This window comes from Clavelina lepadiformis, chromosome 8 (assembly GCF_947623445.1).
Source record: "Clavelina lepadiformis chromosome 8, kaClaLepa1.1, whole genome shotgun sequence".
In the NCBI taxonomy this organism is placed as follows: Eukaryota; Metazoa; Chordata; class Ascidiacea; order Aplousobranchia; family Clavelinidae; genus Clavelina; species Clavelina lepadiformis.
Genome location: NC_135247.1, coordinates 5,098,551 through 5,117,000, shown reverse-complemented (window position 1 = coordinate 5,117,000; position 18,450 = coordinate 5,098,551). Strand labels below are relative to the sequence as shown.

The window sequence follows — 18,450 nt, the reverse complement described above, 5'->3', positions numbered from 1 at the left end:
TTTAAATTATATGGATAAAGGCGTGACAAAAGCGTTTGCAGACATAAACTTATAAATAAAGGTATTGGGAAAATAAACCAGTTAAACTTTTCCGAGACTTACAAACCCAGGTAACCAGTAAGATGTCATCCTCTTGTGTTTTTATTCATTTTTGACTGTAACATACATGTGAATAGTTATTTTTATATCGTTAAAAATAATGCTGCATAAACAACATATTTGAACACTTTAAATAATAATCATGTTGCTCCATGCATTGGCATTGATAAGTCATAAAAAAGTAACCTTAAAATAATTAAAAATTCAATGAGAAGGCTTTTTGAAAATTTCCAAAATAGACATAGGCTACTTAATCAGGTCGTCATAACATAATAACTGTAACGTGTTTGCAGCACTTGGACTTAAAATTATGTTTTGATCAATTTCCACAAACAATCTACTGTTATATAATCTGATGTTATATTGTAACTTTGATTTTTGTAAATTGGAAATTCCTAAATGCTTGGGATTAAATAAGTTTCTAGAACACTTAAATACAATGCATTTATAAACAATTTAGAATAAATGTTTTCAATAGTATATTTTAGATGACAAAAAATATTGATGATATCGAATTGTAAAATTTCTTTTGCAGATTTAACGAAAACAAACAAGAACTCAGGAAGATTATTTGGTTGAGAAAAATATCAATCTCACTTGATCTGAACTGTGAATGTAATTTGACTTTTGATATTTGTATATTTGTATATTTGATATTATATTTGATTTGATATATTTGATACAGTATATTTGTAATCGCGTGAATGGATTTAAAAGATAAATTTTAATAAAACGATCAGCAAAATTTTTTTTCAAAGACGCCAAACTAATACTTTAAAAAGTAGATTTGTAGGAAATATTAAGAAAAAATTGAGCATGAAAATCGTTGGAAACTTAACTATGCAAAAACAATACATTTACAAATCGCAAACAACTTTTGCAGAAAATTATAAAAATAATATGATTCAATAACAACCATTCGATCAAACACCTCAGAACAACTGCGCATTTGCAAAATGCAAATTTGCGGTAAACCAAACTCATGATAAAGTGCTGGTGGCCCCAATTAAAACGTTGTGCTGTTTTTTCTAATATCGGTGTAAATTGGAGGTTTTTCCACCGTACCACGGCGATGCTTTCTGGGATTAGGGTTTTCCCCCCAAGCTTGGTGGACTTGTACTTCGTGATTTTGATATTGTATTTCATCTCCACTGTACTCTTCGCTGGGATTTAGATGCTGCAGTTCTATAGATTCCTCGTCTGAGGTTTTCTCGTCGCCTTCGGACTTGTTTTCTTCAAACTCACCAAGGCTGTTATGGAGTTAGACAGTTATGACTTCGTTCATTCAGTAATTCGCATTATTAAATAAGGTAAAGTTTTACTTGCGAAGCGTGGTTCCTAAATCGCGACTTGCTGGCGTTGTCATGTGTAGCCTATCGTAGGTATTTTCTTCACCCTGCTCGTGGTCTGTATCATCATATGCGAGGTTGGGTTGGCCGGTGCTGCAAGCAGGAAATATAAACATGATTTCTGATCCCAAAGCACTCTGAACAACCTGAACTGTTTGAAAGTTCAAATTCATATGATACGAAGTACCAATACCTAAAAGTAACAACATTTTTTGAAGAATCTGCTCCAAACTCCAGGTCAATGTCTCCAAGGTACTCATCTGTTGGCTCTTGTGCTGTTTCTTCATTGTCCTGGAATACAGGACATTTAATTGTCTTTGCCTAACAATTTATTATGTAGCATTTATGTTGTAATTCAAATAATTTAAATATTATTCTAAAAAAACTGAATTGAATTCTAAAGCTTAATTAGTCAAGCTTACATTGTCCACCGATGTTTTATGCAATTCATTTCGACAGCCATTGCACTTCAAAGAAGTATTGGACAACAAATGCAAAGCCGTGGACCATCTAAAAAGAAAAGCATGGTAAAACGAAGACTAATTGTGTTATCACAGTTAAAGTATCCTTCAGAAGGAGGTTCATAAGAGAAAAGAATTTTAGTTTAAAGATAGAACAAAATTTTACCTGTAGGCTACATAATCATGTTCTAACATTTTTATTTATGCCTAAACAACCAAGTACCAAATATTTTTGTCAAACCTGTGTGACAGCATGCAGATAAACTGAATCAGTAAAATCACCAGGAAGAATATCAGAAATGCAAACTGGACCGGATTAACCTGCACAATCACCAGCATTCAAATGATTAGTATTTCCCAAATTTCTTGGACTTGACAAAATTTTGTGTAAATTTACGCTCCTTGTATTCAATGTACTGTATGTGTTATTGACTTACTGCCACATTTGAACCACCAATACGTAAAATGATCGCAATGTCGGTAATGGCCAACTGCAAGGCGTAATTTAAACTGAGCCATAAGGCGTTTGCTAGGTAGTAAGCACCCGTCATTCCATTTCGCAAATCCTTTAATTCTAATTCAGAAATATTAAAAGACACTGTAGCCACGTTTGAACTAAAAGTGCAAAAACAGTCACTTCAAAAAAGGAAACAGAAAATGTAAATATACATATACCCGGCATAACACAAACAAACCTTTAACTTTCACGTTGCTTTCCCCTTCTTTATCTTCTGGTGCTAAATACGTATCAATCATGTATTTCCAAAAATCCCTTTCGCTGTTGTCCAATAACCTTTAAAACAAAATCTTCTAATAATGAACATTTTTAAATTAACAGCTGAAACATTTAACCAAATAATATGAAACAATCGACGTTTTTGATATGTACAAACCCTGATTCTGCGTCATCTGGAAGGTTTGACCAAGGAATCCAGTATATAATTTCATCTCTTTCATCTTCGTCACCGCCAGCAGCCAATTTATCTCGTTCACCCTGCGCAATATATTTATAAGACCACTTTGCTGACATTAATCAAGAAAAATAGGAAATGAGATTAAGAAACAGAGTTGAAAATGTTATCGGTTAACATTGTAAAATATATTTAAAAATTATTTTTTATTTTAATAAAAATACCTGTAGTTCTTTGGACAATTGACGAACTTGTTCCAACATTTCCGACGGTCTGTCAGGCAAATCAGATTGTAATCCTCGCTGTATCTTTTTCAAATGAGCTCTGTATGTAACAAAAACAATAAGATAATTTTGACCCAATGGAATTTCATCTATAATGTATCGAATTTAAAAACGTTTGGGTAAATATAATTGAAACGATGCTAAGTAATCAAGAGAAATCACTTTGACAACTTTCGAAATCTGGAAGTGGAAAGAGGACGAACTTCCGCGTTCAACTTCTCATGGGCTCGACGCAGTTGCCCGAGCGACAAATGACGACTTTTTTCTGTTAAATGTTGTTCTGGTTTATGTTGAACAAAATTATTAAAAAACATTTAATGGCAAGTATTCAGTGGCAACTAAAGTTATCGACGGGTTGACAAACTAAAATGATATACTACAGTAATGATTGACCATAGAATACTCACCAGATGTTGCATTGCCGCTTGCAAGGCTGTGTTGTTTGCTACCAGACCCCAATTCAGGCTGAACGATGGTTGACCGTCGTGGTTTTCTGCGTTCCGGACGATCGTTCTGAGGAACTGCTTGAAATGTGGAGCCGCGTTGCATTTGGAAGGGGCAATGGCACATACAGCTCCACCCACAGCTGTTGTGGCTCTTGTTATAACCACTTAATGCTTCGTAAAATTTTCGTAATCGGTTAGCCTGCTGTTCCTTTTCATTCTGTAACAAGTGTAGAGATAATAAATTGCTTTCAGTAAATTAGATAAATAATACGGCAGGTCAGTCGCGCTCTGTTTACATTAGCGTCTTACCAACCTGTTCCGCAATCGGGCGCATTTTAGGCTTTTCTCTGGTTCCCCATGAAATGTCATTCATGTTATTCAAGCTAAAATTACAAAACAAACGCTGTCTTTGCATCACGTTCATTTAGTTTAAAGCGTTACCAAAAGAATATATGAAATACTTTTTGCATGACGTCACATACGTTTGCATGCTCACCTATATACTAGCAAGAAAATGAAAGCAGATGGGACACAAAGGTAATAAAGAATTCCATGTATCAAGCAAGACATTTCTCGGGGGTGGAGAATACCAGTGAAAGCATATAGTGCCACCAGCATTATCATGAACAAATTATTTGGACTGAAGATTACTGCAAATAAACAAGTGGAACCAATCAATAAGCCTATAAGTACTTCAACATTTGCTTGCTTCACAACAGGTTTATTCCACAAGAGATGTCATAGATAAGTTCGATATTTGATGACGGTTATACGATATTTTATGATAATAATGGTAGTTAGGGGCAGTCTTTAAAAAACACGTATTTACAGATTCAAAGAGTTGTGACAATTCTTGCAAACCAAATCAGATCATTCCAATGTATATGGACTATAAGATGCAAGCCATTGATAAACTTGCGTACATTGTAGTGCTAAGACTCACCGGTGCTCACCATAGAGCCGACAACCCCTACGACCACAGACATCATCACAAGGGCGTAGATGATTGTTAAAACCAATGCAACCAGTAGCTAAAATAACATACAAGTAAGCATAGGTATAAACATTATCGTCAACCGGGACATTAACGCTATACCTGGGTTTTCGTGGATGTTGTGTAGCATATAATAATAAAAATGACAACAGGAATCAATGATGCAAGTAAGGAAATTGTCGCCGACCAATGAAACACGTACTGGTATGCTCCTTGAACAATCATAATTACGGTGGCCGGACCAAGCACAGAAGCTATCATCAAGAAAATCTGTGTTTTGATAAAATACATGAACTTCTTAGGTTGAATAGGCTTATGATGATTGAAGTTAATAAAAAAAACAATTCAAAACCAACCTGGTAAGCTAGGTAACCCCAGGAAATGTATTTATTTTGTCTCACAACCGATCTTGCGTTCATGAAAATATCTAAAATGTTGGCCAAAGTGGACGGCACCCATCTATAATTGATGGAGGACAAACAGATAAGTTTTGATATAGAGTTAGTATTCCAAATAAATTTGAACATTAACCATTATCTTTAAATCAATATTTAAAACCTTAATTAATTATGTTTTATGATTTGCCAAAAACTAAGACGGACTACTTTCAATAAATCAGTCACCTCTTTCTTTGATTATAAAGCTCGTTAAAACTTTCCGGGGAAAAAGTGAACGAGTCTGACGCGGCGCAGTATTCAATTTTAGATCCTTGTTTGAGCAGCAAAGTACAAAGCCATCTATCTTCACCTGTGTGAGACAAGGAAGATCTATTCCATAAACATACACGTGGCTAAGAAGAACTAATATTTACGAGGCGACTCTATCAGTGTAGGACTCAGTACTCGCTTGAAATCAAACAACAAGCCCGTTAGTTCAAAGAGTTTGATCTAATTTTAACCAGGACAAAAGCAATATAACTGCCCAAGTGTAGCGTCGCAAAAAAATTAATAGAAATAAAATTGCTTGTTGTTATTACGTCATTAGATGTCGGTGGCAATTATTTGAGCCGAATATTTTAGGAACGTGTCGAACCCGAATCTGAAAGTTCGGCAAGAACGTCACCATTTGTTTAGTGTTTTTGCGAACCTGAGCTTTACTTGTGGTTTTAGGCGAATGTTTGGTTTTTCTACGAAATAACAAAAAAAAAATTTCTTCCAGCGATTGTTGTACTGGGAGTAGCTTTTAATCTCACTGCTGTGCCCATCATAAAGTTTAAAAAAAAATAGTGCACAAATTACGTTACGCATATAGGCGGTGTCACTGCAATGTTTCTGTTCTTTTTTATTAAAAACCTAATTGCAAATAAGTTATATATATACAATATACTATAGAGTTTATGGTCTTCATAGTTTTTGTTATTAGATTAACTATAACTAGTACGTATAAAAAGGACATATAAGTTTTGAATTCAGCCAACAGTAAATCGATAAAGGCCTTCTTTCTGCCTTTACAAGCCAATTTCTTTGGTTCGGGTTTGGGTTCGCACGAATTTTTGAGTTAAAAAGCTCGGGTTCGTAATTTGTTATGAATTCCGATTTTGTTATGAATCATTTAGCATAAATTATAAAGGTTTTCATAAATATGTTTTTCGAAGTTTGGCAACAAAGTGGTGATATAAAACCATAACACATTTGCAATAACATGTCCTATAGATGCGATTTACTCAAATCAATTGTAAGTAAATTCTAACTACCTTGGTCCCATTGCACTCTATGAACGGCCTTTGTTGACTTGGTGACGTACTTGCGTATGACGTTATCAGCTACCAAGGCCTTTCCTCGGTACAAACTAAAGCACCCAGGACTACAAAATACGCATCCCAGTACATGTTCCGCCGTTTTCTGAAGCCAGTGACCCACCGCGTATTCAAACTTTTGAAACCAAACTACAGGTCCAGTTCCTGCCATACAAACTCCTCATTCATATTATAGCCTGAATCTATGGGTATCGGGTGTCTACAACTTTGTTATCAAACTTTGAAATAAAATTTTTAAGCTGAGCTTACTACCTCTTGGATGGATTCGACCACAAACGGCTCCAACATCATCGTTTTTTTCCATTCGATCCATGAGATCCGAAACTGCAGTTGGTTTAAAGTCCACGTCACCATCGAGTGTTAGCAAAAAAATGTTGTTGATATCGTATTGATTCGTTGTTGCACAAAGGTAACCAAAAATGTAGTACATGTACATGCACTGAGACCAACGTTTGCCCTTTCTATAAAAATGTTAGTAAAATCAATAAATTAGCACCATCTAACCTATGTTCTTATCTATTTTTGTCGCTTTGCTTGGCACCTTTGATAAAATAAACATTTCGCGTGTCTTTTTTAGGGTTTAATCGGTATCTGACTGTGTGCAAATAAATGTGGCTTCAAAACGATATGCTATTAGCGTGACAACATTATATTGTATAAAGTTACTCACAGTCAAGTCAATGTTGTCGCGGTTCGACGTAAACGTGAAATTAAACTTGGTTTTATTGGAAGATAGAATTTCTTGTTACAACAGCTTGGGTTTTTTGAAAATTTTACAAAACAGACGATATTACAACGGCTCATTTACAATCAGGGCTTCCACACCGTCCTTATTTATAAGATTTGTCCTTATTTTCCAGGACTATATCGTAGAAAATATGATTGACCTCATTTAAAAAAAAATGTTGTCCTTAGCTTTGACCTTTCTTCTTATTTTGTCTCATTTTTAATACAGTATAACAATTTTAAATGCAGGTTTTTTCATCCCATTTTTTGGCATCCCCTTTTTAGCAGCTGAAAGGGGAGGTAATACATCCAATGTTTTGCCATCAACACTTTGTCACATCTGGAAAGAAAGATACCGCAAACACGACACAAAAAAAACAAAATTTAGCATAGCTATCTTGCTAGGGAATGCTAGTTTTATGTTGATAATTTGATATTTTCTCATCTAACAATACAATATAGCCCAAGTCAATTTGACATCTAGCAAAACATTGCTCCACCGTATTTTGTTTCTTTTTGGTAGAAAAATCTTAGTTTATTTCCAGTCGTCCTTATTTTGGGTCCAAATAAGTAGTAGCCAGCAGGTATATAATGCGACTGATTTAATTCATAACACTACGTAACACAATTTTTGTTTGGCTACTTTTTTTAATGCCCCTTTATGTATTTTTGGGTGCTGAGTTCAAAAATCCAGTTAGTTTTTTCGTACCATCGTTACTTTTTGAGATATTCAAACTTTGATATAGCTGTAAGTACAGCAAATCGTGTTCTACTCTTGCAGTAGACTTTAACTCCACATCAAGGTTCTGTTTGGTTTATTAAACGCAAAAACCAGTTTAAAAACGTTATTGAGGAAGGCTTGAAGATAAATGTAACATATTTTTGTCAAACAGTAAGAGTCGTTCAAAAATGTACTTTTGAGCGAGCTTTTCTTTTATGACTACTCCTGTCTTGCCTTACTAAAGACCAAATGTAGTTTCCCATCATTACACTATCCCAGCGGCCTTTATATCGTTTTTCCATTGGCTCAATATCCTGATGAAATCTCTCACCATGCTCCTCACTGAAGTCACCTAGATTTTCTTGAAAAAAATCCAGATGCGAACATAAAAAATCCAAGCTTTTACACTTTAACATTGTGTTTATCTGAGGACCAACAAATATTCCTCCTTTTATTTTGGCAAGTGATAGTCTGGGAAACACTGAACGGATTTCTTGAAAAACTTGTCCTTGAAAATCCAAAGCTTTGACAAACTATTTTACCAGACCTAATTTGATATGAAGTGGAGGCAGTAAAACTATTTCCCGGCTTACAAGAGGTTCCCTAATAACGTTGTACATTCCTGGGTTTAATTTTTCCAGTGTCGGCCAAAGAATTTTCTCATAGTGCTCACCATCAGCTCTACTATTCCACAAGCACAGAAAGCAAGAGTATTTTGTGTAACCACCCTGCAGACCAAGCAAAATTCCCAACATTTTAAAGTCACCACAAACATACCACTCAAACTGAGTGTAATTGATTTTAATGAGTAGTTGCTTGACGTTTTCATGATCTTCTTTCATCTGTAAGGAATAAGCAAGTGGAATTGAGGGGTATATGTTGCCATTGTGAAGTAACACTGCTTTAAGACTTTTGGTAGAACTGTCAATGAAACGCCGCCACTGAGTAGGATCATGATCTATTCCAACAGCACCAAACAGGCCTTCTACATCGTTGCAATAGCTAAGGTCTTCAAAAACGTCAAAGTAGACAGAAAACTCCAAGTGCCTATTCCTGTAAGCAGTACTCTTACTTAAATTTTTGCACTGTTTACTAGACATTTTGATTTCTACTATTTAAAAGATGAACTGAATCTAAGATTTACACAAGACTTAACTCTACAAAATGTAATCATATGGCATACTTCTCTCTGTAAACACTAAACGCGACTTTCTAATGAGACTATACTGAATTTAACAGGCTGTGATAAAATGAAAACTGAGATAAGAAATAAAAGCACATTCGTCTGCATTTTACACTCCCACTCCCATTCACTTGCTCAAGTAAATAGGACGCCCATTTACAACATAATAATGCTGACAGACACAGATCATAACCGCATAAAATACCTACAGTTAATGGAAAATCACAAAAAACGGAAATCATTGTATCTTGAAAACGATCGATGATAGAAAAAAACTGATAGCATTTTTGGAATCAGCGCTTGAAAATCATACAGACACACTTAATAAATGTAGCCAAACAAAAATTTTTTTAAATTTTGTTACGTAGTGATAATAAATTGCATGATTAGCTTAAAAGATCCTTATCCGTCTTTAAAATACATGACAATTGTGTCCCAGAAGTTCAAAATTTAAAGTAACTGTACAAACTGAAAAATACTTACCGAATTTTAGTTTTGTTTTTAAGATGAACCACCATCGGAGTTGCGTTTGGGAGCGTATATTCTAGTTTTCCGCCATAAGGTGTTGGATAGACAAGTGGAGGCATGATGTGTTTATCTTCATCGCTAAAAGGTTACAGTAGAATGTTATAGATACTCAATACTAAAATGCCGAATATGGAAGCCTCAAAACATGTTGTAAAATCACGACAAGCGTACTTTGTAGCTTCATCTATGAGGTCACAGAGTCGATCCACAAACTCATTGGTTGTGAAACCTTTTTTTGAAGAGGGTGCTTTCTCAAAAGCGTCATCAAAAACAATATGCACTTGTGAGTTGTAAAACTTGGCCTTCTCCTGGCCAGATCTCTTGGCTGCTTGATCCGAATCAAATCTTTTTGAATGGAAAAAATTCAAGTAAGTTATATTTCTATATTAACATACGAACTACTTTTTGTATGTCTACATCGATAACAGACTGCAAATATTATTTGTATAAACCACACTAGAAAGAAAATGGACACCGTAAAATTGACGTCAATATCTGATCCATCTCCTTTTTATTTTCGTGCCACATGGTGGCGCACAGAAAGAGATGTGGCGGCTTCTTGTTTTTTCCCGGGTTGACAGTTAAACGTCTCTTTTTTGTTTTTCTAAAAAGCAGTTATTTTTTTTAACCATTGTGCAGATATCAGACAGGTAAACACTATAAAAGACCCTAACTTATTGTCCGTGTCTTCCTTTTCTGCCTTCAGTTGGCGTCGATTTACCATAAGAACCTGATCGATTAGAGCTCCTCCAAACAAAGGCTTCACAAACAAATCGTCAATTCTGAACGTTAACAAAAACATTAAATTTGCAGCACACTAATAATAGCAGGGTCGCTTTAATACGGGTTGTACTTACCTGGCTAGCTCTCCTTTATTTTCATTTTGCCTCCAAAGATAAAGAGTGACCAGAAATAACGCCAACCAGCCCAGCAAGAGCCCGACCACTCCCAACACAAGCATGTACAGGTAAAAGTTGTTGGTGTTGGTGTTGCAGTCCGAACATAAGATGTTATTCCAATCCAAGTAATAAGTGCGATGGCTAATTTCCCGGCATATTTTACTGATGCCTATAAAGACGTTTCATGTTGTTTATATTGATTACTGTTATACACGAAAAGATAGCAATGTTAAAATGCTTTAAGTTGCCATCATTCATGGTAAACCAAAAAGGGTATCATGTACCAAAAAAGTGCAGCAAACACCCTTCGTTTTTGGAAGCGTTCTTCTTATAAGTTCCCAAAGCAGCAGAAATCGCAACCAAAACTGGAGTGACTAGAACAAGGGGAAATGTGTAGGACTCCCGTTGTATCATCGTTATGCAAGACACTCGACCAAAAAAGAATGCAGCAAACGAACAACAGACTTGCACGGCAAAGACGTACCAAAGTTCTTCAACAATCGGTGATCTATTTAGAAAATTGGAACAGTAATATCACAAGGTAATTAATCAGAAAGTTTTGTTACAGACTATGATAAAATATTTGACAGAAGATATAGTCTACATTTTGCCTGCTCACCCTTTATCAAATGTTAAAAGGCTGAAAATCCTTGTATATTTGCTGCTTATAGCTTCGCCCTTCTCGTCTGTTATGTATTCACTTGAGTATGTGTCGCTTTCAAGGACTACGAACACCAAAAACGTCATACCAATCAGAACCAAGCATTTCACCAGAGAGTAAACTAGAGTTGTAAAAAATCTATGATCTTCTAATTTTTCATGGTGGTCCAAGAGTGGAACTTTCAAAAACTTGAAAATATAAAGATCGCTGCTGGCGAAGTTCTCCCAATAGCGAATGGAAGTCAGAATAATTCCTGAAAAAATTTTATGCAGTCTTACCAACGAGCAACATAGAAAGTCATAAAGCTATTATGTTTTATTTATAAAACTGTGTGCATGGCACAAAAAAAAAGAATAAAGCAGAGTCGTAACCAAGTCATCAAACTCGAGTCACAAGTCAAGTCTTTTGGAAGAAATGAATCGATTCAAGTCGAGTCATTTGATATCTAAAATCAAGCCCTATACTTCGAAAGCAAAAAATAACGTTTCTGTCAACAAAAAACAATTCGGATTTTTACAAATTTGCTTCGTTTTGCAGCTCCATACGCCTTCGTAGACAAAAACTTTATTAAAAATCACTTTTTAAAGTGTTTGGAGAAAAAGTGAAACGTTTATTTTACCTTAATGTCGAAACCTAATCAATGAGAACTGACTCGAGACAAGCCAAGTCATATACGTAATTTCATGGAATGGGTCTCTAGTCAAGTCTAGTCTTTGCACTAAGTGACTCCAGTTCGATCCGAATCGAATCATTACGACACTGCTATAAAGTAACATTACCTATACATAGCCATGCATAAGTGTAATTGGTATTCAGAAAGTCAAACCATCCATCAATGAAAAAATGCAGAAAGCAGCAAAACAGGCCTCCGATTTGAAGACACTAAACCGAAGAAATATGTTTCAAACTTTATTTCAACATTTAAACTTTTATGAGCAATATAATATACTTACAGCAGCAATGAGTGAAAGGGCAAAGTGCCAGGGCCTTTTGTATCGATCCGAAGTCATGCTTGTGGAGCTGTTGTGCCGAAGTGAAAGATATTTGGTATGAATGTTGATGAAAATGGGAACAACGGCCACCAATGGCATCATTAGAAAGGCGACAGTCGAATCCATGTAAGGTAAAACTTTCAATATCAAGATGCCTTCTCCCACTGCGTGAAGAAACTCCCAAATGATACCCTGTACAAAACATAGTTTGTTGTTAGTCTGGTGTCTTGCAGAATACTGGAACGTTGAGAATGATAACTAATGCTAACACAAACGAAAACGTTGTATCCCAATTTCTTCTTTCTGCGATCTCCGGTCCCGACGAGTCGAAACAAACAGTAAATCATCGTCATCACCTCCGGTATGAGAATCATTAAGAGTAAAATTATGTAAGACCACGACCTAATGGCATCATTTGTTTTTCTGGACCTTTCGCCTAGATTGCCACAGGCTTCGTTCAGTTCATTGCACGGTTTTGCACTGTTGGCAAGAATCATCAGGCAGGTCTATTGATTAAAACATCAGAGAGTTATAAGTTTTCCAATGTTGCCATTAACATCTAAAATCAAAGATATCGATAAGACGAGCAAAAACAATGTGACGTACAACTGAATAACGGTTCAAATAAATTAAAAAAACATCAAATTTAACTATAGCAGGTTATAATTTAATTACCTTACTGATCAATGCTCCAGTCAGAACTAATCCCCCGAAGACAAAATATGAAAATAATTTGAAGAATCGCAAGAAAACTTCAGTAACAAACCCAGTTTCGCGCCATTTCCTTTTTATTGGAACTGTTTTAAACTGATCGCAAGGATGAATTTGATCCGGACTATAACATTGTAAAGAAGACAAAAATACCGCATTGTCGCCTATACGTCTCCAGGTTACTTATAAAATAATGTAAATACTTGGTTGGTGTAAGTTAAAAAAAATTTTGAATAAAATTTATTGAATTTATATAGACCGAGGCCTGCTGCAAATATTTCTTACAGCTGTAAGCTGCAGTGTTAAAGACAAAATGGCGGACGAACCTTTCTTTAACATCATCGTCAAGCAAAGTTTGATAATAATCAGAATCTGCGTTGGAGTAAACTGTTTCATTTTGGTCTTCCTGTTCTTCTGGATCACTCTCTTCGTAATCGTATTCCAGTGCTGTATTTTCTGGTCTCGATATCAGGACATCTTCATATGCTTTTTATGAAACAGGTTGTTTATGGCTGGTTGTTGTTTGTTACAAAAACAAGTTACATTATAGAACAGCGGTTCTTAGCCTTTCTCATCTGTTTTCCCATTTACACCAACTACCAAAGCTAAATTCCCCCCTTTGGTTTTTTAACAGTTTTTCGGCTGGAGCTTAAGTGAACCTCATTTCTAAACATAATTGAAAGTAACCAACCAAACACTTCGATTTAACGAATTTGTTATAATAGAATCATTACATTTTTCATACGTACCACAAGCCAAAGTCTACGCAGTTTTTGAATATATAATATTCGATGTAACGTATAATGTATGTTCATTTACAACAAAACTTCTTTCGTGAGTATGATTTTTGTGTGCAAAAGATATCTAGGTTAATTATTTCCCTCCGGTAAGAACCGCTGGTATGGAGTAAATATAAGAGTAGGTCTACTTCGTGCAACACAATCCGTTATATGGCATAAATTAATTTCTGTGAATAGGAAAGAAATTTAGAAACAACTTGCACAGATTGAGTCGTTTATTAGGAACTGTATCACTGTGTTGATTGTGGTTCAGCTTTCTTTAACAAATTTATTATAAATTAAGTGTTTTCGTATGCATACAAATACGCACTGGACATAATAATATTTTAACCACACATTTTTTCCAATCATCATGAGAATAAGCAGATTTTACCTTGAACGTGTTGAGTTTCTACTTTGTATGTTTGTATGCCCCCAACCTCAACCTTCTTTACAGCCCCCGTCCTGGTACCTTGTCGCTTTCTCTTCAAAATTCCACGTTGCTTTTGCTCGCTTATTACAAGTGGCTGATACGCAGCTTTGAAAACTTCATCCGATATTTGGTTCAACGGAACATAGTGACTGTCGCCTATTCTAGCAATCACAATCTCACACGTTTCTTCATCAGACGGAACTACCCTGATGTTGTAGTCGAGGGTCACTATGGTGATTGCGCATTCAAGAGCTGTTGCTGCGGCTTGAATCATTACATCATCTGGAACTACACCAAAACATACGTTGCGCTCGAGATACTCGTTTTCCGTTTCGTCACTTTCTACAGCATTTATCCAGCGCACGTCCCCGATGTTCTGGTTGTTGCTCAGATAAATGATGGTTTGTGCTCTCGCACTGGTGTGCGTGTATTTTACCCTTTTGTCATCTAACTGGATCACAACCGACTGAAAGAAACTATTTCCATCAAACTTGAAATTTGAGTCTACATCTCGTTCAAGATCAAGGTCTTTAAGCACTCCGTCCAATTCCTTCACATCCTTAGGGTTAGGAAAATGAAGAGTCATTTTATGAAATTGTTATAATCAGCTAAAACAGTTCAGGTTTTGAGCTGTTTACTCGCTCCAATATAATAGTAAGCTATTTTTAACCTGGTACATCTGTTAAAATAATTTGTATGATTCAAACCGCAAATACTCGCAACCCTAATTGCACAGGTCTAGTATTATAGCTCAGCTTTTGATGGAGCGTCACTTATCACTGATACATTTTCGTGCATGAAACTAGGCTATATGTAGGCCTGCATCGGGCTTTAAAAATTCAGAGATATAGCTTACGTGACTTTGAAATTGTAATGTTTAAACATTAAAACTTATATTGGTTAATACATAACTACGGCTCTGAAACCTTGCATTTATGGAAAATCATTCCATACTAGCCTACTATAGCAGTCATCTTACACTAGTGCACGTCTGGAAAGAATTCTTTTAAAATGAAATACCCGAGGATGAAACAGCGTTTTCCGTTTCCGAAAAGACTTGCTTGAAGAGAGTTGATCAAAATATCCCATTTCGAGCTCCTGGCATGTTTGCCTAACTAAAACAACATCACACTAATTCCTGTGCTGTCACATGCGCCCGAGTGGCTGTTTGCATTTCATCACAAAAAATGTTAAATCTCTAACGATAAGTTTAATGACAAGCATTAATTTGCAATAATTAAAATGTTAATTTATCCCATTAGTCTATACAATCACATGTCCCTTCCAATACTTAACATACTAATTACAGCCAATAACTTATATAGCAAAGTTGGGTCAGAGAGTATATGCTCCTTAGTTTAATCTTCTAAATAAACTCTTCTATGACGGAGCTTTAAGGGTTAAAAAACGACGGCAAGCTAAGTGCAGTTTAAAAGTTAAAAATCAAATATTTGTTTTAGATAAAGCATGAACGAAATTGGTAGTCATGCTGCGATCGTGGTCATACCCTGGGTTATGAAACATTTCCATGACTAACATGCTCTTGCTCACTTTTTGCCATTTCTCTAACTTGTAGGTGTAAATACTAATATCAGTTTTCATTACGCCAACTAATGTTGACAGTTGTCACAGTAACTTTAACAATACTGTTTGATTGGTATGCTTGATTGCGACATATGAAGGGCAGGTCATTGTTCAACGGCTAAATTTAGATACCTGATGGTGTAGTGGCGAGAAGTCGGCTATGAAGCGGATAGATGACTAAACAAGACTTTGTTTGGAAAACACTTTAGTTCAGTTAAAAACGCAATGCTTCGTAAACGTTTATGATGATACGGTTTGTTTCGAGTGTCAAAGATAAAGACGTAATTTTTCAAAGGGAAAGAAAAGAGAAGCAAGTTGTGGCGTTCCGATGGCCAGAACGCTGGTATCTTAAATTTAATAGTATAAATACGGGTATAAGTAATAATAAAAAGACGAAAAAAAGCGTTGGTTTAACGCAAGATCGATTTAGCTATAGCTAAAAAAAAAACTTCATAACTGTCAAAATGTGTTGTCACAAGTCGGGTTTTCACATAGCCTAATACTTTGTTTTATTTTAAATACGGGAAGCAGCCACCACCGTATATAGTTGACTTAGCGTAAGTAAGTAAAAAGCATTTGATGCCATCTACGCCACAGCGACATATGAAAGATGTACAATTATGAAATTCGATGAATGCAATCAGTCTTAATTTGTCATTTTCGAAACAGGTATAAGGTCACAAGGCGTTGACAATACAAAAAAGCTTTATAAGTTGTGTATTTTGCAAACGTCCATTCCGTTTCTCGGGCTGAATTGGGTAATTGATAAAATAACACACAATACACTTTACCAATCGTCACAGGTATAAAGTAACCTAGTTACGGGTATTTTGCTGCACGTTCTAATGCTGTTGAAACTAATTAGGCCAACTAACGCTGTTCTTGAAAACAATCATGGCTCGTCATCACCTTCTTTGCAGTCCACCAGTCCGTCATTGATCCTCTTTTCGTTGATGCACCTCCCTTCAAGAGTGCACTGGTCATCATTTATGCATCCGCATCTTGCTTCGTTATCCTTACAACGACATCCAAATTCGTCGCTCCAGTCGCCACAATCGTTGATGCCATCGCAAAGTCTGTTCACTGCAACGCAACCCACATCTCTTGCGCAGGTGATGTTAAAGATGCCGTAACACTCGCACCGCACTGGTCGCGTGGTCGGACATGCGCAGGCGATTTCGTCGGACCAATCACCGCAGTCATTGTTGCCGTCGCACCTGACGCGTTTGTCATAGCAGCCTCTATGCTCACATGTTATACTGGAGCTGCTGTAACATGAGCATTGAAACTCATCAGTTGAACAAGAGCAGCCTGTTTCGTCAGACCAATCGTCGCATTCTTTCTTACCGTTGCACACGTCGTCAAGAGGTATGCAAACGCCTGATGACTTGCACTTAAACTGGCTTTCATTGCAGTCGCATATTTCATCGCTTCCATCATCGTGACAGTCAATGTAGCCATCGCATCTCCATGTTGTCGGTACCGCACTAACTTCGAGGCAATTTACGTCGCCATCCTGGTGGCAACTACACTGAAACAAGTCCCTGTAGGAGCAATGACGTTCATCAAACCAGTTTCCGCAATCGTTGTGACCATCGCAGCGTAAGTCAGTGGAAAGTATTCTTGGCTTTACGCGTGGATCTAAGCCCGATCGGTCTCCGCAAGTAAAAGATGAGGGCACGCAGCATTTGGTCTCGTCGTTCCCATTTGGACAATCGTTTACCCTATCGCAAATCTTGTCTTTAGAAATACATTGCCTGCAGTGGCTGTCGCAACAAAAAGTGTCTTTGGGGCAAGCTGTGCAACCGATTTCGTCACTTCCGTCCTTACAGTCCTTCATCCCGTCACATAGACGGCGACCCGATATACATTCTCTACCTTTGCTGCATTGTCTTTCGTCGTGGTTACAGCCGCACTGATACATGGAGCCGTACTTGCAAGTACAACCGGCCTCATCATCTTTCTCGGGACAGTTTGAACAGCCATCGCACCTCCGAAGTTTGTCAACGCATCCCCGACTCTCACCGTCCACACTCGCTGCGCATGCGTATTCGCCGAGCAGGCACGGACAACCCTTTTCGTCACTGTCATCCGTGCATTGCGTGATACCATCACAGACCATGCTGCTGTCTATACAACCGGCTCCACCGTCGCAGTTAGATTCACCGTGTTTACAACCGCACATGTACGAGGTGAAAGGACACGAACATTCTGTTTCGTCGCTGAAATCATCGCAGTCGGTGTCACCATCACAAACCCAAGATCTCGGAATGCAAATGGCATTAGTCAAGGATCGACCGAATCGCTCACCTGAAAGTCTGCAACCACATCGAAAACTGTTTGATTCCTCGCAGCCGAAGTTGGATTGCATGCAACGAGAACTAACTGAAAAACAGAAGAATTTAAAACACTAACTAAATCCAAACTACGCTTGCGTTTTTTTCACATTTGCAAGATACGATTTACGTATCTACTTACCTCTAGCGGTGATCAACTGAAACCAAGCAATTGCACACAAGCAGACGTAAGCCACTTTAAGCATTTTGGAAGTAAACGCCGAAAAGCTATTCCGAGACCGTACGTACTGAAGTACACTACGGTATTGCGTTTACTTGGCGAGTCTGAACTGTTTTACACCAGTAACCACATTCAATGTCAAGTTTTTATATATGAAAGCCGTCGTAGGAAAATCTATACTGATAATTCAAAAAGATACACTCAAAAAAGGCTTGTCACACCTTATTTATTTAAAGTTATCACCCAAGGCGTTTTAAATCTTTAGGCGATAATAATTCGTAAGCATGATGCGAAAAATCACCGAAAAAGGCCTTTATAGACCACTGTTATGTTTACCGTCGGTTAGATTGACCTACAGACTGCATGCGGTAAACGATTATGCAACAAGTCACGTGATCGAATGAAAGCAAACCTGA

The 18,450-nt window shown here is 36.8% G+C and overlaps 2 protein-coding genes across 2 annotated transcripts; both read right to left on the bottom strand.

Moving 5' to 3' along the window:
• Positions 1–125: 125 nt before the first annotated feature.
• On the bottom strand, positions 126–14,631 carry LOC143468661 (chitin synthase chs-1-like). Its single transcript, XM_076965993.1, has 32 exons — positions 13,895–14,631; positions 13,048–13,207; positions 12,686–12,845; positions 12,280–12,516; positions 11,972–12,202; positions 11,798–11,900; positions 10,977–11,271; positions 10,642–10,865; positions 10,316–10,526; positions 10,133–10,240; positions 9,934–10,062; positions 9,630–9,803; positions 9,414–9,536; positions 6,553–6,761; positions 6,238–6,444; positions 5,168–5,291; positions 4,901–5,003; positions 4,647–4,814; positions 4,494–4,581; positions 4,047–4,200; positions 3,864–3,933; positions 3,512–3,767; positions 3,267–3,369; positions 3,045–3,144; positions 2,803–2,903; positions 2,605–2,702; positions 2,347–2,483; positions 2,151–2,230; positions 1,871–1,958; positions 1,642–1,739; positions 1,422–1,541; positions 126–1,349 (listed from the first exon to the last, which is right to left on the bottom strand). The coding sequence occupies exons 1-32, from the start codon at positions 14,517–14,519 to the stop codon at positions 1,106–1,108; spliced, it is 5,328 nt and encodes a 1,775-aa protein (XP_076822108.1). The 5' UTR covers positions 14,520–14,631; the 3' UTR covers positions 126–1,105.
• A 1,074-nt stretch (positions 14,632–15,705) lies between these two features.
• On the bottom strand, positions 15,706–18,201 carry LOC143469516 (uncharacterized). Its single transcript, XM_076967244.1, has 2 exons — positions 17,996–18,201; positions 15,706–17,902 (listed from the first exon to the last, which is right to left on the bottom strand). Exons 1-2 carry the CDS (start codon positions 18,057–18,059, stop codon positions 16,410–16,412), a joined length of 1,557 nt encoding a protein of 518 aa, XP_076823359.1. The 5' UTR covers positions 18,060–18,201; the 3' UTR covers positions 15,706–16,409.
• Between the last annotated feature and the right edge of the window lie 249 nt (positions 18,202–18,450).